The sequence below is a fragment of the Salvelinus namaycush genome, chromosome 5 (assembly GCF_016432855.1).
Source record: "Salvelinus namaycush isolate Seneca chromosome 5, SaNama_1.0, whole genome shotgun sequence".
In the NCBI taxonomy this organism is placed as follows: domain Eukaryota; kingdom Metazoa; phylum Chordata; class Actinopteri; order Salmoniformes; family Salmonidae; genus Salvelinus; species Salvelinus namaycush.
In genome coordinates, this window is record NC_052311.1 from 40314828 (window position 1) to 40330943 (window position 16116).

Consider the following 16116-nt stretch of genomic DNA (forward strand, 5'->3'; position numbering starts at 1 on the left):
GTCTAACAAACACCGCTGTAGCTCTGCCATCTTCCATTGCAGATGCGGAAGGAGGACATCGGCGGATGCGTTAGATTGAGACACAGCCCATGCAAAAAAAAAAGTCTCTAACTCCGTCGGATTTTGATGGAAATTTTATATTATGTTAATTGATTTCCGCACGGGCATCGACCTTAAGGGGGTTATTAACATGTAGTGTATTTTGTTAAATACATTTATTACAGTTTGGATGGAGTGAAATATGAAAACGGGAAGATCAACGTAGTCCATAAGATGACTGCCAACAAGCCACGATGTAACCAGAAAAAGTGGTGAGTAATTGCCATGTGGCAGATTACGTGAGACAATATTGTGTTCATAGAAAGATAATTACTAGAATGACATTCTTATTCAAGTCGATGTTCTGTGATTCTATTCAATTGTTGTGTCAGATAATCACAATACCAGAGGAGATATTGTTCCGTCTAAGCTGTATCTGTGTCTCCCCGAAGCTCCTACCTCTGTGACGTCACTCTGAGGTCTGTGGATGGCAAGGAGTTCCCCTGTCACAAGTGTGTGCTGTGTGCCCGACTTGGTGAGCTACAGTGTGCCAACATATTGTTGCGTTTCTTGGGGTGTGAGGTGTGAACTGGGGGGTTGGGTTATTCAATGTTGAAGACATCTGACACTAGATTTTCCAGTCATTTGTTGAAGCTATGGGACCTGTTTTCCATACACAGATTAACCCTAGCCCTGGACTAAAAGCATGCTCAATGGAGAATCTCAATTTAAAATTATTTTTAATTAAGCACTAAGATTAATCAGTATCTGGGAGATGATTAAAAAAGATATATTTTAAATTGAAATTTCTTGGTGGCGGTTGTATTGTAAACATATGTCACGTATGTGTTTTCAGAGTACTTCCACAGTATGCTGGCGAACCCCTGGATAGAGGTATGTCGTAATGTTTTGTTTCTTTGATGTTACTTCATTTTTTATCAATCTGTATTAGTTTATACAAATGATAAAATGTCTGTTTTTAGTTGCTGGCAATTGGAGGTCTTGCTCATTGTACGCTAAAGCTTAATTTTAATATTGCCAGAAGTAACCGTTGGCTCTGAATACGTTGTCTCACATTGTGCTTGAGTAGGTGTGTTGCTACTTGTGAACAGTGTTGGTAATGTCGTTGTTGTGTGCTCTCAACAGGCTACTTCATGTAGTGCACTGGAGATGCCCACCAGCTCAGACATACTGCATGTCATCCTAGAATATGTCTACACTGACGAGTCTCCCACTATCAAAGGTACACAGGACACACCAGATCATGCGTATACAACCTGTACACACACACACAAATACTCAGTGAAAAATGCTTCAGGACTATGGATGGAAAATAGCTCTTTTGCCAACTTGGGTACATATACATTGACTCTGAAATTAATGTGCGCTGTCCCTGTCAAATAAGTGCATTACATAAATATTGAGTTAAAAATAAGTATCATGTGATGTGACCCATAATGATATTTATGAACCTCATCATGTTGACTTTGATCTTGATGCATAAGATAGTTGAAAGCTACATGGTGGAAGCAACGTCTCTATCCTCTTCCAGAGTCTCTGAATGTGGAGTTTGTCTGCAACATGTTGGTGGTGGCCGATCAGCTTCTCATCACCCGACTGAAGGAGATGTGTGAAGTGGCCATTACTGAGAACCGTACGTCCTCTCATCTTCCCTCTGTCCTCTTAGTCCTCTTAGCCTCCTCTGCTCTCCTCTCATCCCTCTGTCCTCTCCTCTCTCTCATGCCTCTCAACATGATATCAGACAGCTTTGTTGTGTCTTGAAAAGCACTCGTGTAAGTGCACTGTCCTGTTTGGTTTTAAAAATCCTCAGTGACACTGAAGAACGCTGCAGAGCTGCTGCAGTTCTCTGCCATGTACAACGCCGAGCAGCTCAAACTATCCTGCATCCAGTTCATTGTGCTCAACATGGCTGCCCTGCTCGAGTCCAAGTGAGTGTGTATACAGTGCGTTCGGAAAGTATTCAGACCCATTGACTTTTTCCACATTTTGTTATGTTACAGCCTTATTTTAAATATAAGTTTGTGAACAGAGCCACAGGACCAGCTTGCTTAGGGGTCTCTCCTCCAGGTTCATCTCTTTGTATGTGATGGCGTTTGTTATGTAAGGTTTGGGAATCGCTTCCTTTTAGGTGAGTGTAGAATTTAACGGCTCTTTTCTGGATTTTGATAATTAGCAAGTATCGGCCTAATTCTGCTCTGCATGCATTATTTGATGTTTTATGTTGCACACAGTGGATGTTTTTGCAGAATTCTGCATGCAGTCTCAATTTGGTGTTTGTCCCATTTTGAGATTTCTTGGTTGGTGAGCAAGACCTCACAACCATAAAGGTCAATGGGTTCTATAACTGATTCAAGTTTTTTTTGTTGCCAGATCCTAATTGGCATGTCGAATTTTATGTTCCTTTTGATGGCATAGAAGGCCCTTCTTGCCTTGTCTCTCAGATCGTTCATAGCTTACCTGTGGCGCCGATGTTTAGGCTGAGGTATGTATCGTTTTTGTGTGCTCTAGGGCAACGGTGTGGAATTTGTATTTGTGGTCCTGGCAACTGAACCTTTCTTGGAACACCATCATTTTTGTCATACTGAGATTTACTGTCAGGGTCCAGGTCTGACATAATCTGTGCAGAAAATCTAGGTGCTGCTGTAGGCCCTCCTTGGTTGGGTACAGATGCACCAGATTGTCAGCAAACGGTAGACATTTAACTTTAGATTTTAGTAGGGTGAGGCCGGGTGCTGCAGACTGTTCTAGTGCCCTCGCCAATTCATTTGTGTTGAAGAGGGTGGGGCTTTTGATGCATCCATGTCTCACCCCATGGCCCTGTGAAAATAAATGTTTTCTTTTGCAATTTTAACCGCACACTTGTTTGTGTACATGGATTTTATGTTGTATGTTTTTCCCCCAACACCACTTTCCATCAATTTGTATAGCAGACCCTCGTGCCAAATTGAGTCTCAAGCTTTTTTGAAATCAACAAAGCATGAGAACACTTTACCTTTGTTTTGATTTGTTTGTTTGTTAGTTAGGGTGACTACGTGGTTTGTCGTATGGTAATTAGGTAAAAATCCAATTTGACATTTGCTCAGTACAATGTTTTCGCTGAGGAAATGTAGGAGTCTGCTGTTAATGAAATGCAGAGGATTTTCCGAAGGTTGCTGTTGACTCATTGGGGTTAAATTTGTCTCCACTTTTGTGGATTGGGGTGATCAGTCCTTGGTTCCAAATATTGGGGAATATGCCAGAGCTGAGGATGATGTTAAATAGTTTAAGTATAGCCAATTGGCATTTGTCTGTATATTTTATCATTTAATTGAGGAGACCATCAACACCACAGGCCTTTTGGGGGTGTAGGGTTTCTAATTTGTCCTATAGTTCATTCAATGTAATTGGAGAATCCAGTAGGTTCAGGTAGTCTTTTAATAGTTAATTCTAAGATTTGTATTTGATCATGTATATGTTTTTGCTGTTTTTTCTTTGTTATGGGGCCAAAAAGATTGGAGAAGTGGTTTACCCATACATCTCCATTTTGGATAGATAACTCTTCGTGTTGTTTGGTGTTTTCCAATCTTCCCAGAAGTGGCTAGTGTATGGATTCTTCAATACTCTCTCTCCCTCTCTCCGCCCCGCCCTCTCTTTTTCCATCTCCCTCTCTGTTTATATATCTGTACCTCTCTCTTCAGAGCGCTGGATATCTTGAGTGATGAGGTGCTGGTGGAGCTCTCTGCCTCTTACAGGAGTATGGTGAGTCATTTCACCTCAGTGCCGTGACCATACCTGCATCAACTGCATAGTGAGATACCTGGCATATGTTCATTAGGGGAACTCAACAGAAACTGTTCCAAACAGAAAACGACAATAGGGGTTTCTTATTGGATGGTTCCTCAGATAGTCCCTCCCTGTTTCACTTGTTTTCTTCCATTCGATTCCTACTGAACACAACCATAGGTTCTGAACTGAACACGACTGTTGGTTCTGACTAACTGACCTGTTACCATCCTGTTCCTGTCAGATTCCGGCCATGCAGATGCGACTGATCACTCCTTACCCAGACGCCCCGGACCTCAGTGTGTACGAGGACTGGGACTCTTCATTCAGCTCTAAAGCTGATACTGAACTGAACTACTCCTGCAGGTACTATACCATCTATCAAACTATGTACAACACTGTGGCTGCATCTCATTCCACAAAGTTGCTCCTTCGTTCACTTCCTGTTATGATTGAGATGGGACTGAATTGGTGCTGAAACTAGGTTCCAATGTTTTGGAATGAAATGCATCTAGCCAGTAACCGCCCTAACATTTGAACCGTGGTCGAATTTGTTCCTCTTCATCATCTGTCTCATCTTCCTCCTCTCAGGGAGACTCTGTTGAAGAAGGCTAAGTTAAAGGCCAAGAGAAAACCTAGGCGACGCTCCGACAGCTCAGGGGGTTACACCCTTTCTGACATCATCCAGAGCCCTCCTGCTGCAGGTAGAACACACACACACACACTCTGTCACGGCACCTAATAATTATTTCCTTTAATTGGAGTTGGGCTGATATGGATTATGATATGTCTCTTCTAGTCTCAGTCCTCTCTCCCAGCCTGGTAAAGTCAGGAAAGACCAACTCCATGGAGTCTCTGCAGGAGCTGATGACATCTGACTCTGAGGGCAGCTACATGGGTGTGGGCAGCCCCCGAGACCTCCAGAGTCCCGTGTTCCACGACAGGCCCGAGGAGGAGAGGGCTGGAGGAGGTCCCAGGCTGAAGACTCCCCCCAGCACCCCCACCACCACCATGAGGAACAGCCTCCCCGCCGAACCCCCAAAGAGTTCTGCTCTAGAGCACATCCCCAAGGTCACAGCCAGGTGAGCCAGGTCACTGTGGACCAGGTCAGGGGTGGAACTGTATGTGACATTGTGTCGTTTCTCTCTTTCTCCAGTCCTGCTCTGCCACTTCCTGTCTTGGACCTCAGGGCAATCATGGATATGGAAGCCAGCTCAAAGACACAAAGTCTCGGAGCAACTCCTAAAAGTCCTGGCAGTGTTGGCAGCAGCAGCAAGCAGTCCCCTCTCCCAGCCAAGCTCTCCCAGAAGCAGAGGAAGATGATCGCCACGGCAACCAAGGAGGGCAGTGCTGAGTGCGCCCTATCCAAATCGACACCAGTGATTACTCCCTCGAAGAGTGCGAAAACATGGTAAGCGCTTCTCCATAAGGAATGCTCCTGATATCAGAGCCAGCACAGAAGGTTGTGGGTTGGTGCGACAATCCCTTTGTAATAGAATAAACAGGTCCTTTTTAATGCTTTGAAGTAGAACTCTTGATTATCAAATGTGGTTCCACCTCCCTCCTCTCCTCAGGGCCACTCCGTTCCAGACACCCCCTTCGTCTCGAGCGTTCCGGGACCTCCTGGTGGAGGAGGAGAGCCAGGTCAGGAACGGGGGGCCAGGGGCCCCGGGAAGACCAGTAGCTCAGGGGCCTCCGGTCTCTGCTGCCAGGAGGGTTACCTTCAAATGTACTGCTGAGCCCCCCAGTGAGCCAGAGAGACCCGCCGGGTAAGACTATGCACGCACAGACACATGCACACATACAGTTTGTCAAATTTTATGTTCATCGTCGCCAACACACATACAGAGGTGTCCATTATATAAACACACATTATAGACTAGCATTTATGTATGGCCAAGGGATGAATGCCCTTATGGCTGATGAATTTTGGGGCGACAGGTAGTGGTTAGAGTGTTGGGCCAGTAACCGAAAGGTTGCTGGATCGAATCCCCGAGCTGACAATGTTAAAATGTGTATTTCTTCCCCTGAACAAGGCAGTTAACCCATTGTTCCCCAGTAGACCATCATTGTAAATAATAATTTGTTCTTAACTGACTTGCCTAGTTAAATAAAATAAAAATCTATGAACTAGTCTTCTACCCCAAAGTACCAGGATTGTCCACTAGATGTCTCTAGTGTGTTGCCATGCTCATGCATATTCTTGTTTCTATCAGACAGGAATCTGACACTAAAAGATCTACTAGCATCAATGTCATTTGGTTACCTTGGTGAGAAACAAATTTGTTGTAGTAAGGAGATGGTAAAGCTTGTATCTGATGGTTAACCATACAGGAATTAGTTCAAACTCTGTGTGAGGTATCTCTTTAGAATAAACATAGTCACTAAGAAAGCGGGAAGTGACTGGCAGAGTTTCTCTATGATGATTCTCTGTTATTCCAAAGGGAAGCACACGAAAGAAGGAATAATGATTTGGAGGACTACTTGTTTTTATACAGATAATTTAGAGTTGACTATGTTAAGCTTACTGTCCAAATGAAACGCTCTGGAGTGTGGTTTCCCAGACACAGATTAAGCCAAATCCTGGACTCTCTATTGACCATGATCTTTAGTCCAGGACTAGGCTAGTCTGGGGAAACCAGCCCTGAGAGTCTTATCTGTGGTTTGCTTGAGCAGATGCATCGGAAATGTTCAAATGTCATCTGAAGGTTAGGAAGCCGCCTTCTCTACACTCACTCTCATGAAACTCCTGCCTACATGGGTGCAAAGTGATCTATGCAGATGCACAGATGGCACAAAAAATGGCAAACTCGTCATTGTTTTTAGCAGAGGACAATATCGCCATAACTGCCCTGGAATTCTGGGCAACCAATCGCAGCACTCCAATGGATAGCAACTGTCGTCGAGTCCAACACCTTGTGAACACATGAAAGCCAGTGAGGGCAGTGAGGAAAAACTGAGTTTTATTCTATACATATGTTTTAAATGGCTAAATAATTGAACAATGCAATAAGGGGTACTTGCCACTGTGATTCATGAAATGCAGAGACTCTTGGAGTATTTTGCTAACACGAAATTGTACTTTGCTAGCTCAACTGGTTAATGTTAGCTACTGGCATCGTTCTCATTGAGCACCAAACATTGCTAAAGCTGCCTAGCTAGCTAACTTCTTAATGTAACTTTTTTTCTCTAACATATCTGCTGTCGACATCAGCAAAATATTTGAGAGCACTTGTTAGCCCCAAACGTGGTTAGTACTGTAATGAAACAGCAAGGAGCAGGTCTCGAACCCTCAACCGTCTAAGCCCGAGGTCCGGCGCGCTATCGACTGCCGCAAAAGCATGCTCAAGTGGCAGAGTCGATTTCCGCGCTTATAAACCCAGGGTCGTTACAGTACCTTTGACAGCATGCACAGTACATTGAGCCCTTCAGTGACTAACCACACTCCAAACGTAAAGGTAATTTTACCAGGTTCCCGTAGGGCTGGGCGATATGGCCAAAATATCATATTTGAAAAAAATTGGGATGGTATGACGTTTTCTAAAGTTTCTTGAATAATACAAGTTCTACATTTGCTATATGAGTGCGTGACTGTCAAATCTAAGTTATTTCAATGGGTCTTGCTCCTTTCTGATTTTGTTTATATTGTTCAATTCAACTCATTTTTATTTTCATTCATTTCTGCATTTCCTGCACTCATTTGAGATAATTTCCACACTTTTATAGGCATTATTGCGATTTGACATGTGATTTAGAGCAAAACACTTGGGTGAACTGTTGGCGTCATTGAAATAAAATGATTATTCTAATTCTATAGTTCAAATATAACAGTGGGAGCTTTGAATACAGTGTTTGATATGACAACAATTAAAAATGCCAAGGAGTTATAGGGTAGGAACCAAAATTGTTAAGTGTTACCTAGGGGACCCAATAATCTTTTGCTGCATTGAATGTTTTCTCTTAGCTACTTCATGTAGTTAACATATTCATGCTTCGCGTATTCCTCTCTGATTTATAAGATACTGTTGCACAAACGACATGCTGATTTAGGTCTACACTGTCACCTGTGTGTGTATAGCTAATTACGTTTGCTTTGACTACGTATATTAGGTAACTAGTGATTAGCATTAGCGGCTAACAAGATTTAGACACAACTTGTAAAGAAAATACAAACTAGCTGTTTGCAGATGTAAGAAACACGACCTAATAGTGTAGTTATAGAACGCTAGTGGAATTATGTTAAGAATCAAAGTGAAAACAGTATCCTTGTCATCAACATTGTTGCATGTGCTGGATGCAGACTGTACGCAAGTGTATCGTGGTTGAGGAATAACACATGCGCTCCTTGAGTGACGGACGGGGCTAGGTATGTGTGGAAAGCCGCATGGAGTGAGAGAGCGGAGACGGATGTAGCGAAGTAAACTTTAAAAATGTATGTTACACATGGCGTATCACATTTTAAAAACCAAACATTCAAATACCGTTATAGGATGTAAAGTAAAAACCCAAACCAGTCTGTGCATCAATACCGGTATATGGTAAAATATAGTCCTACGTTCCTGTTAAGCAATTGTGATGACAGTCCACAACACCCAATAATTTCCTGATTAGTTAGGGGTAGTCTGTTTTATTTCATTGTGTATTAAAAACACATTTTGAGATCAATGTGAATGGATTTCGCCAGTGGTTGGAAGGGGGAATTTGGCATCCTGAGATGTTGTCCGAGGTTCCAACAGTAACCAAGTGGGGCGGGGTTTAGTGAATGGTCAATGTACTGAAAGGGAGGCAGCTGCCTGAAGCAGGATGTGACTCACTGCTAGGGCTGTGGTGCTATTAGGCTGATGGTCACTATGACCTTTTCACTTCCCATTCAACAAGACTGACACGTCAGCTAGAAGAACTGCCTCGTCAACTATGCCTCGGGTGAACTTTCTCATAAGAACTGATCCTATGATCAGCTTCCCTAGGGGCAACTTCACCCTGCACTGTGAACTACACCACCACTCAGACACCAGCTGGATTGGTAGAGCTTTAGATGCCAAAAGAGCTGAATACTTGCCTGGTCCCAGAGCTGTTTGTGCTACGATGAAAATAACCATGGGAGTTGGCAAGACAGCACAAACTGATCTGAGACCAGGGTAACTGAATAATGTGTGCTCCTGATTTGAAACGACAGTAAACAATACGACTTCAGCATTATATATTTTTGGGTGTTTTGACATAACAAAAAAGTTTGGAAAAGAAGATTGTTCATGTACTGGTCAACGTTGTAGGATACAGCACATCTAGATTAACACATAATATGGGCGGAGGTGTTTGAGGAATGCTTGTGAAACCGATGTGTGGATGTTTTTACTTTAACTTTGGTAGCAATGTTTTGAGTTGTGACATCTCTCAAGTCATATCATGCCAAAGAATTACAGGAAGTGTGTGTGTGCACTTGTGTGACCCAGTGGTGTCTATCTCTCTGTTTTTGCAGAAGCTCTTGACGTTCTCTTACTTCCTCTTCTATCAGGGTCATTCGAGGCATCTGTCTTCCAGACGTAGATCTTTTATCTATGCCCAGAGCTAAGATGGATTAAAGCCCACAGACTGGAAACGCTCACGTTCTGGTCTGTGACGTCCGCTCCCACTCTGTGCAGTCTCTAATGGCACCCTATTCCCTATGTAGTGCACTACATTTGGGCCCGCGAGTGGCGCAGTGGTCTAAGGCACTGCATCTCAATGCAAGAGGCGTCACTACAGTCCCTGGTTCAAATCCAGGCTGTATCACATCCGGCCGTGATTGGGAGTCCCATAGGGCAGCGCACTATTGGCCCAGCGTCGTCCAGGTTTGGCCGGGGTAGGCCGCCATTGTAAATAAGAATTTGTTCTTAACTGACTTGCCTAAAAAAATGGCCCACATGGCTCACTCCATGCTCTGGTAAAAAGTAGTTCACCGTGTAGGGCATATGGGGTGATTTGGGACGTAAACTAGTAGTGGGTCCTGAATATGAATCAGCCAGTGAGTCTGTGATGTATTGTTGGCTTCTGATCCTAATCAGCACTGATAAGTGCTGTCCATGTCACAAGTGATCACTCAGAACAGGAAGTAGGATTCAGGTTCTCGTCTACTCATGCTGATAAGCACAGAGGGAGGGATGGAAGGAGGGAAAGTTCAGGGCTGGGGAAAGTGTAATATCCATATGTGTCGTTTTTTTTACAAGTAGAATAATAATAATACTTATTATTAATACTTATTATTTTTATACTTTTTTATACTTATTTTCTACTCATTAGTGTTTTCTTACACACACACACACACACACACACACACACACACACACACTCTCTGTCACTCTCTGTGTGCGTGTCAGTTGTAATTCACCCAACTCTTGTCCTCTTGGGTAGCCTGTGGTCATCCTTGGTTACCACTGTCACAGGATATATCTAGTTCAGACCTGTCTTTCTCTGTTTGTGTCTTTGTGTCTCTCTCTGTTTGTCTCTTACTCTGTCAGATCAGCGTCAGAATTATTACAGGATGTACCTAACACCTGTCAACTTGTCCCAACCTTGAAATAAAAAAACCTGAACAACCACGGGGGGGAAAAGGAACAATTGTTTGAGGGGGAGAATGTTCAACCTGTCACAAAGTCAAGGTAATTTTCTTTACTGACCAGCCCCTGGGTGCTGGGAGCGGCGGGCAGCCCCCCTACGGCCTCCGTGGTAACCTTTGCTTCCATCGTGGAGGAGGAGAAACAACAGGAGGCTGCACTGATCCGTAGCCGAGAGAAACTGCTTGCACTCATTCAGGTAACGTGTGTGTGTGTGTAGAAATTTGTAGCAGATGTTTACTATGCACACTGTGCTTTTCCTTTCACTGTGAGCTTGTCTGTCCAACTCACATACTCAACTCAGTGCACTCAATTTGATGGGCTTATGTCTGTTAAATTGTCTGTCCTTAATGGTGTGCCCCAAGGCTCTGTACTTGGTCCTCTCTTATTCACTATTTATATAAATGATTTAGACAAAAATTTCCAAAATGCACAACTTCATTTTAATGCTGATGATACTGTTATTTACTGTTGTGCCTCGTCTCTTACAAAAGCTTTCCAGAACTTGCAAACTGCTTTTTATACTGTTCAACATACCTTGTGTCAATTGAAGCTTATCCTCAATACTGACAAAACTAAACTAATGGTGTTTTCTAATGCAAGAAATAGACCTCTGAACCTTTCACCTATTACTACTTGTCAGGGCAAGGAGATTGAGGTTGTAACCTCATATAAATATCTTGGAATTTTAATTGATGACGGCCTCTCTTTTAAATTGCATATTCAACAACTTACAAAAAAATTGAAGCTGAAATTGGGATTTTATTTTAGGAATAAGGCCTGTTTTTCTTTTGAAGCCAGAAGGAGGCTAGTATCAGCTACATTTATCCCTTTACTAGACTATGGGGATATTTTATATATGAATGCTTCCGCTCAGTGTTTGAGATCAATTGACACTTTACCATGGCACTGAGATTTATTTTAAACTGCAAAACCCTTACGCACCACTGCATTTTGTATACCACGGTTGGCTGGCCTTCTCTAGTCACTCGTAGGCTCAGTCACTGGTATACTTTTATTTACAAAGCCATTTTGGGTTTACCACCTTTTTATTTTGGGCATTTTTATTGTTCAGAAATGTGGTGGGTATTCTCTTCGTTCGCTGGACTTTATCCTGCTAAATGTTCGAACTGAATTTGGTTAAAGGGCTTTTATGTACTCTGCGCCATCGTCTTGGAACACCTTACAAAATACTTTTAAACTGGAAGAACTTTTTTAAATCACTGATGAAGGATTTTGAGGCTGATTTCCTGACTTGTCAATGTTTTTAATTTGCTGTTTTTGATATTGTTATACTCTAGTGAATGCAATGGTTTTTACTAGATTACTTGTAGTTTTTCATGTTGTCTGTCTGTAATTTTTGTAATGACTTGGTGCTGCCTATCTTGGCCAGGACGCTCTTGAAAAAGAGATTTTAAATCTCAATGAGCCCTTCCTGGTTAAATAAAGGTTAAGAATAATAAAGTACCTTGATAAGTGTCTCCTAAGAGGAAATCAGAAATACTTAGTTCTTTCACCTCTGTCTAATGTCATTAGAAATTACTTGTTTCCAGCTGTGCCTTTTGACAGCTGCCTAGACTTGGCTGTGACTTTAAAACACTCCAACTGTGTTTGTATGTCCCCCTCTCTCCTCCTTGCAGATTGAGGAGGCAGCGATCCAAGAGCTTTTGCATCACTATGGCGCCCGCAACAACCCCAACGAGATGATTGTGGTGGAGAGGTCTGTCCAGGGGCCCATCGCCACCCCCTTCTGGAACAAACACTGAGACGTCACACCCACATAGCGTTGTGAGACGTCACACCCACATAGCGTTGTGAGACGTCACACCCACATAGCGTTGTGAGACGTCACACCCACATAGCGTTGTGAGACGTCACACCCACATAGCGTTGTGAGACGTCACACCCACATAGCGTTGTGAGACGTCACACCCACATAGCGTTGTGAGACGTCACACCCACATAGCGTTGTGAGACGTCACACCCACATAGCGTTGTGAGACGTCACACCCACATAGCGTTGTGAGACGTCACACCCACATAGCGTTGTGAGACGTCACACCCACATAGCGTTGTGAGACGTCACACCCACATAGCGTTGTGAGACGTCACACCCACATAGCGTTGTGAGACGTCACACCCACATATCCTTATGTATCTCCTGTCAGTCAGTGTTACGATATACCCCAGGCCCAGTTGTGCCAGTGGGCTGGGTCTGACGCAGGTCTTTTATGCTTAACTCCAGTGTTCTTTTCTCGTGTTAACCTTTTGAGAGTGTCCCTGAGGAAGGAACGGTGGGGGAGAAAATATTGAGGTATATAAGTTACGACTCCCATGTTATGCACGTTTTTTGCAATCAAAACATGAGTAAAGAGATTCTTCCTAAAAGTTTCAGCCATTTTAAAATATGTTCACAGTAGTTGCCAAAGACAAAGTATATAAGGAAATGGAGCAGTCCAAACTACAAATTGGGTCCAAAACTACATTACCCAGCAGGATTGGTCGGTTTCAGCACGTGCATAAGCTGTGTGCCAATTAGGGAAAGTACTACAGCACGAGTTCCTCTGAGGAGAACTAGGCCGAAAGAAAGTCGGAGCCTGGAGTTGAGGCTAGCCTGATCTGGTTGCTACCTAGTTCTACTTTATGAGTTGGGAAATTAGTTGTGTTCTGGATATATTGTGTGATGCAGTGTAGTTGAATCATGAAAGGAGGGTAGCGAGTGACGGTGTCATGCATCCTGCCGTTTTCTAATGTGAGCTAATTGCATATGAGAGTTCGCTGGTGTTTCCCTTTTATCAGAGTTATAGGACAAGCTGACGAGTGTTTGTGCCTTGCTTCCACCCTGATGATCCTCTGATGTACACACACTAATATTTTCACTACTTTCTGGCTGGCTGTATTTGAGTTGTTTTCCTTTATTTTGTGTTCTGGAGCCGATGTGTGGGCTTCGTAGCCCAGACTCGGACCATGTAAACCCTGTCTTATTCCATGCAGCACCCTTCGTTTGAGACTTTGGATGTGAGAAAATGGCATGCAATAAAACTCACCTGTGCAACAACCATGTTTCCTGGTTCTATCACTCTTATTGTAGAATTGGTCTTATAATTATTTGTGCTGTATTACAATAGGCCTGTCTTGTGTTATGCAAAACAGAAGAGTGGGTGAATGTCCAAGGCTAATGATATAGTTCTGTGTGATGTCTGTAGTGTCCCCACAAGAATGTAGGCATTCGCCCTCAAGCTCCCCGACAAATGTAGCTCTCGCTGAATCGATCTCAATGGAAACATTGAATGCCTCTCTCCACTCTAACATCTGTGCTCTGCATAAATAAACAACCGTTAAACGCCTACCCGTGATGACCCTGCCATGGAAAGAGAGGAAGGGTGGTGATTAAGGTAATTAAGTAATCCTAATAGTCTTAAGTCGATACAGTATGACGTCAGGAGTCAGCCAGAGACTGAGACCTGAGTTCCTAGTGATTACTCCATTAAGCTCAATTAGTCAAAACGGACATGATGCGTTACACAGAAAGACTTGGCTCCATGTCAGGTCGGAATGGTCCAGCTAGGTCACTGACAGGCACACGACGTATGCCTCCTGCTAAAAACGTTTACCTCAGATGTGAAGTGTTTACCTCATTAGTCGTTTACCTCCTGCTAATGAGCGTGACATACTCCAGAGATGCTCTCCTGCGCAGAATTTAACTATATGAATGTGGATATCTCCTGAAATTCTCCTTGTTCATAGAATGTGACAGAGAGCTGAATTTCCATCTAATGGGTAACATATTTTTTTATATTTAACTTCTAAAAATATATCTATTCACTTGAGTTCCAACTTTGAGCATGTACGGTAGTGTCAACCCTGAGTTTCATATCTGTGACGATTGAGTAAAATGCCTCTCAAATGTCATTGCCTGCAATGACAACAAGCTCAGTCCGATGATGCTGTGACACACCGCCCCAGACCATGATGGACCCTCCACCTCCAAATCCATCCCGCTCCAGAGTACAGGCCTCAGTGTAACACTCATTCCTTCGACGATAAACACGAATCCAACCATCACCCCTGGTGAGACAAAACCGCGACTCGTCAGTGAAGAGCACTTTTTGCCAGTCCTGTCTGGTCCAGCGACGGTGGGTTTGTGCTCATTGGCGACGTTGTTGCCTGTGATGTCTGGTGAAGACCTGCCTTACAACAGGCCTGCAAACCCTCAGTCCAACCTCTCTAAGCCTATTGCGGACAGTCTGAGCACTGATGGAGGGATTGTGCATTCCTCGTGTAACTCGGGCAGTTGTTGCCATCCTGTACCTGTCCCGAAGGTGTGATGTTCGGATGTACCAATCCTGTTCAGGTGTTGTTACACGTGGTCTGCCACTGTGAGGATGATCAGCTGTCTGTCCTGTCTCCCTGTAGCGCTGTCTTAGGCGTCTCACAGTACAGACATTGCAATTTATTGCCCTGGCCACATCTGCAGTCCTCATGTCTCCTCGCAGCATGCCTAAGGCACGTTCACACAGATGAGCAGGGACCATGGGCATCTTTCTTTTGGTGTTTTTCAGAGTCAGTTGAAAGGCCTCTTTAGTGTCCTAAGTTTTCATAACTGTGACCTTAATTGCCTACCGTCTGTAAGCTGTTAGTATCTTAACGACCGTTCCATAGGTGCATGTTCATTAATTGTTTATGGTTCATTGAACATGCATGGGAAACAGTGTTTAACCCTTTACAATGAAGATCTGTGAAGTTATTTGGACTTTTACGAATTATCTTTGAAAGACGGGGTCCTGAAAAAGAGGTAACTTTTTTTGTTGTTGCTGAGTTTAGTTGTGTACAGGTGTGGGGGGCTGCCTCCCCCCTATCTGATTCAGAGGGGTTGGATTAAATGAGGAAGACACATTTCTTTTGAATGCATTGTTGTGCGACTGACTAGGTATCCCCTTTCCCATATGGGGGAGCGAATGCTGTAGGTGTTTGTTCCCCTGTGTGCTGCGTGTGTCAGGTTCTTGTCCAGTTCTGGTGTTTAGGTCACCACAGACTAGTATATGTCCCTGGGTCTGGAAATGGTTGATCTCCCTCTCTAGGATGAAGAAGCTGTCGTCATTAAAGTATGGGTCGTCTTTTGGGGGAATATTGGTAGCACACAGGTGGACATTTTTCTCTGTTGAGATTGACTTATTTATTTCTAACCAGATGTAAAATGCTCCTGTTTTGATTAACTTAATGACTCTTCCCTGTTTCTTCTTCCCTTGACTCTTCCCTGTTTCACTCTTGGTAGCTTGGTGGATGGGACTAGTGTGGATGGGACTAGCAACCAGTGTGTCCATCACCTCTATACCATGTTTCTCGATCTTCCATCTAGTCATTTCCTAACATCCAGTGGGTAGGTGGTCCAACCGTTTGAGTAAAATAAATGTCTCTCCCTGTGTTGTATTCATGAGGCACAAAAAAAAGAAGAAAAAGGCTGAAACGGGGAGATACTATCTACACTTGTTCAGTAAGAAACACTTGTTTATGTTTTCTGTTGCGCAACGTTCTGCTACGTTGTGCTCTCATAAATACGACCCTGATGAGCGTAACAGAGCAGCAAGCCAGACATTCTGGGAGCACAGTCCTCCTGTGGAGGAACAGAAAAGAGACAGCATTTCTGTCTGTTTTTTCCTTCATCCTGCAGATGGGAAGCTCATAGTACCGTCAGTTGCCC

General features: G+C 43.5%; 1 protein-coding gene across 1 annotated transcript in view; it reads left to right on the forward strand.

Annotated features, from left to right (window-relative positions):
• Nucleotides 1–13478, forward strand: part of LOC120048268 (inhibitor of Bruton tyrosine kinase-like) — a 32233-nt gene extending 18755 nt beyond the window's left edge. The window contains exons 13-26 of the mRNA XM_038994111.1: nt 225–311; nt 492–574; nt 896–933; nt 1186–1282; nt 1592–1693; nt 1871–1988; nt 3738–3798; nt 4067–4188; nt 4414–4526; nt 4622–4904; nt 4979–5233; nt 5397–5591; nt 10482–10614; nt 12056–13478. Of these exons, the coding sequence (XP_038850039.1) occupies nt 225–311; nt 492–574; nt 896–933; nt 1186–1282; nt 1592–1693; nt 1871–1988; nt 3738–3798; nt 4067–4188; nt 4414–4526; nt 4622–4904; nt 4979–5233; nt 5397–5591; nt 10482–10614; nt 12056–12181 (1813 nt within the window). The 3' untranslated portion in view covers nt 12182–13478. The remainder of the gene's footprint in view (nt 1–224; nt 312–491; nt 575–895; nt 934–1185; nt 1283–1591; nt 1694–1870; nt 1989–3737; nt 3799–4066; nt 4189–4413; nt 4527–4621; nt 4905–4978; nt 5234–5396; nt 5592–10481; nt 10615–12055) is intronic.
• The last annotated feature ends 2638 nt before the right edge of the window (nt 13479–16116 follow it).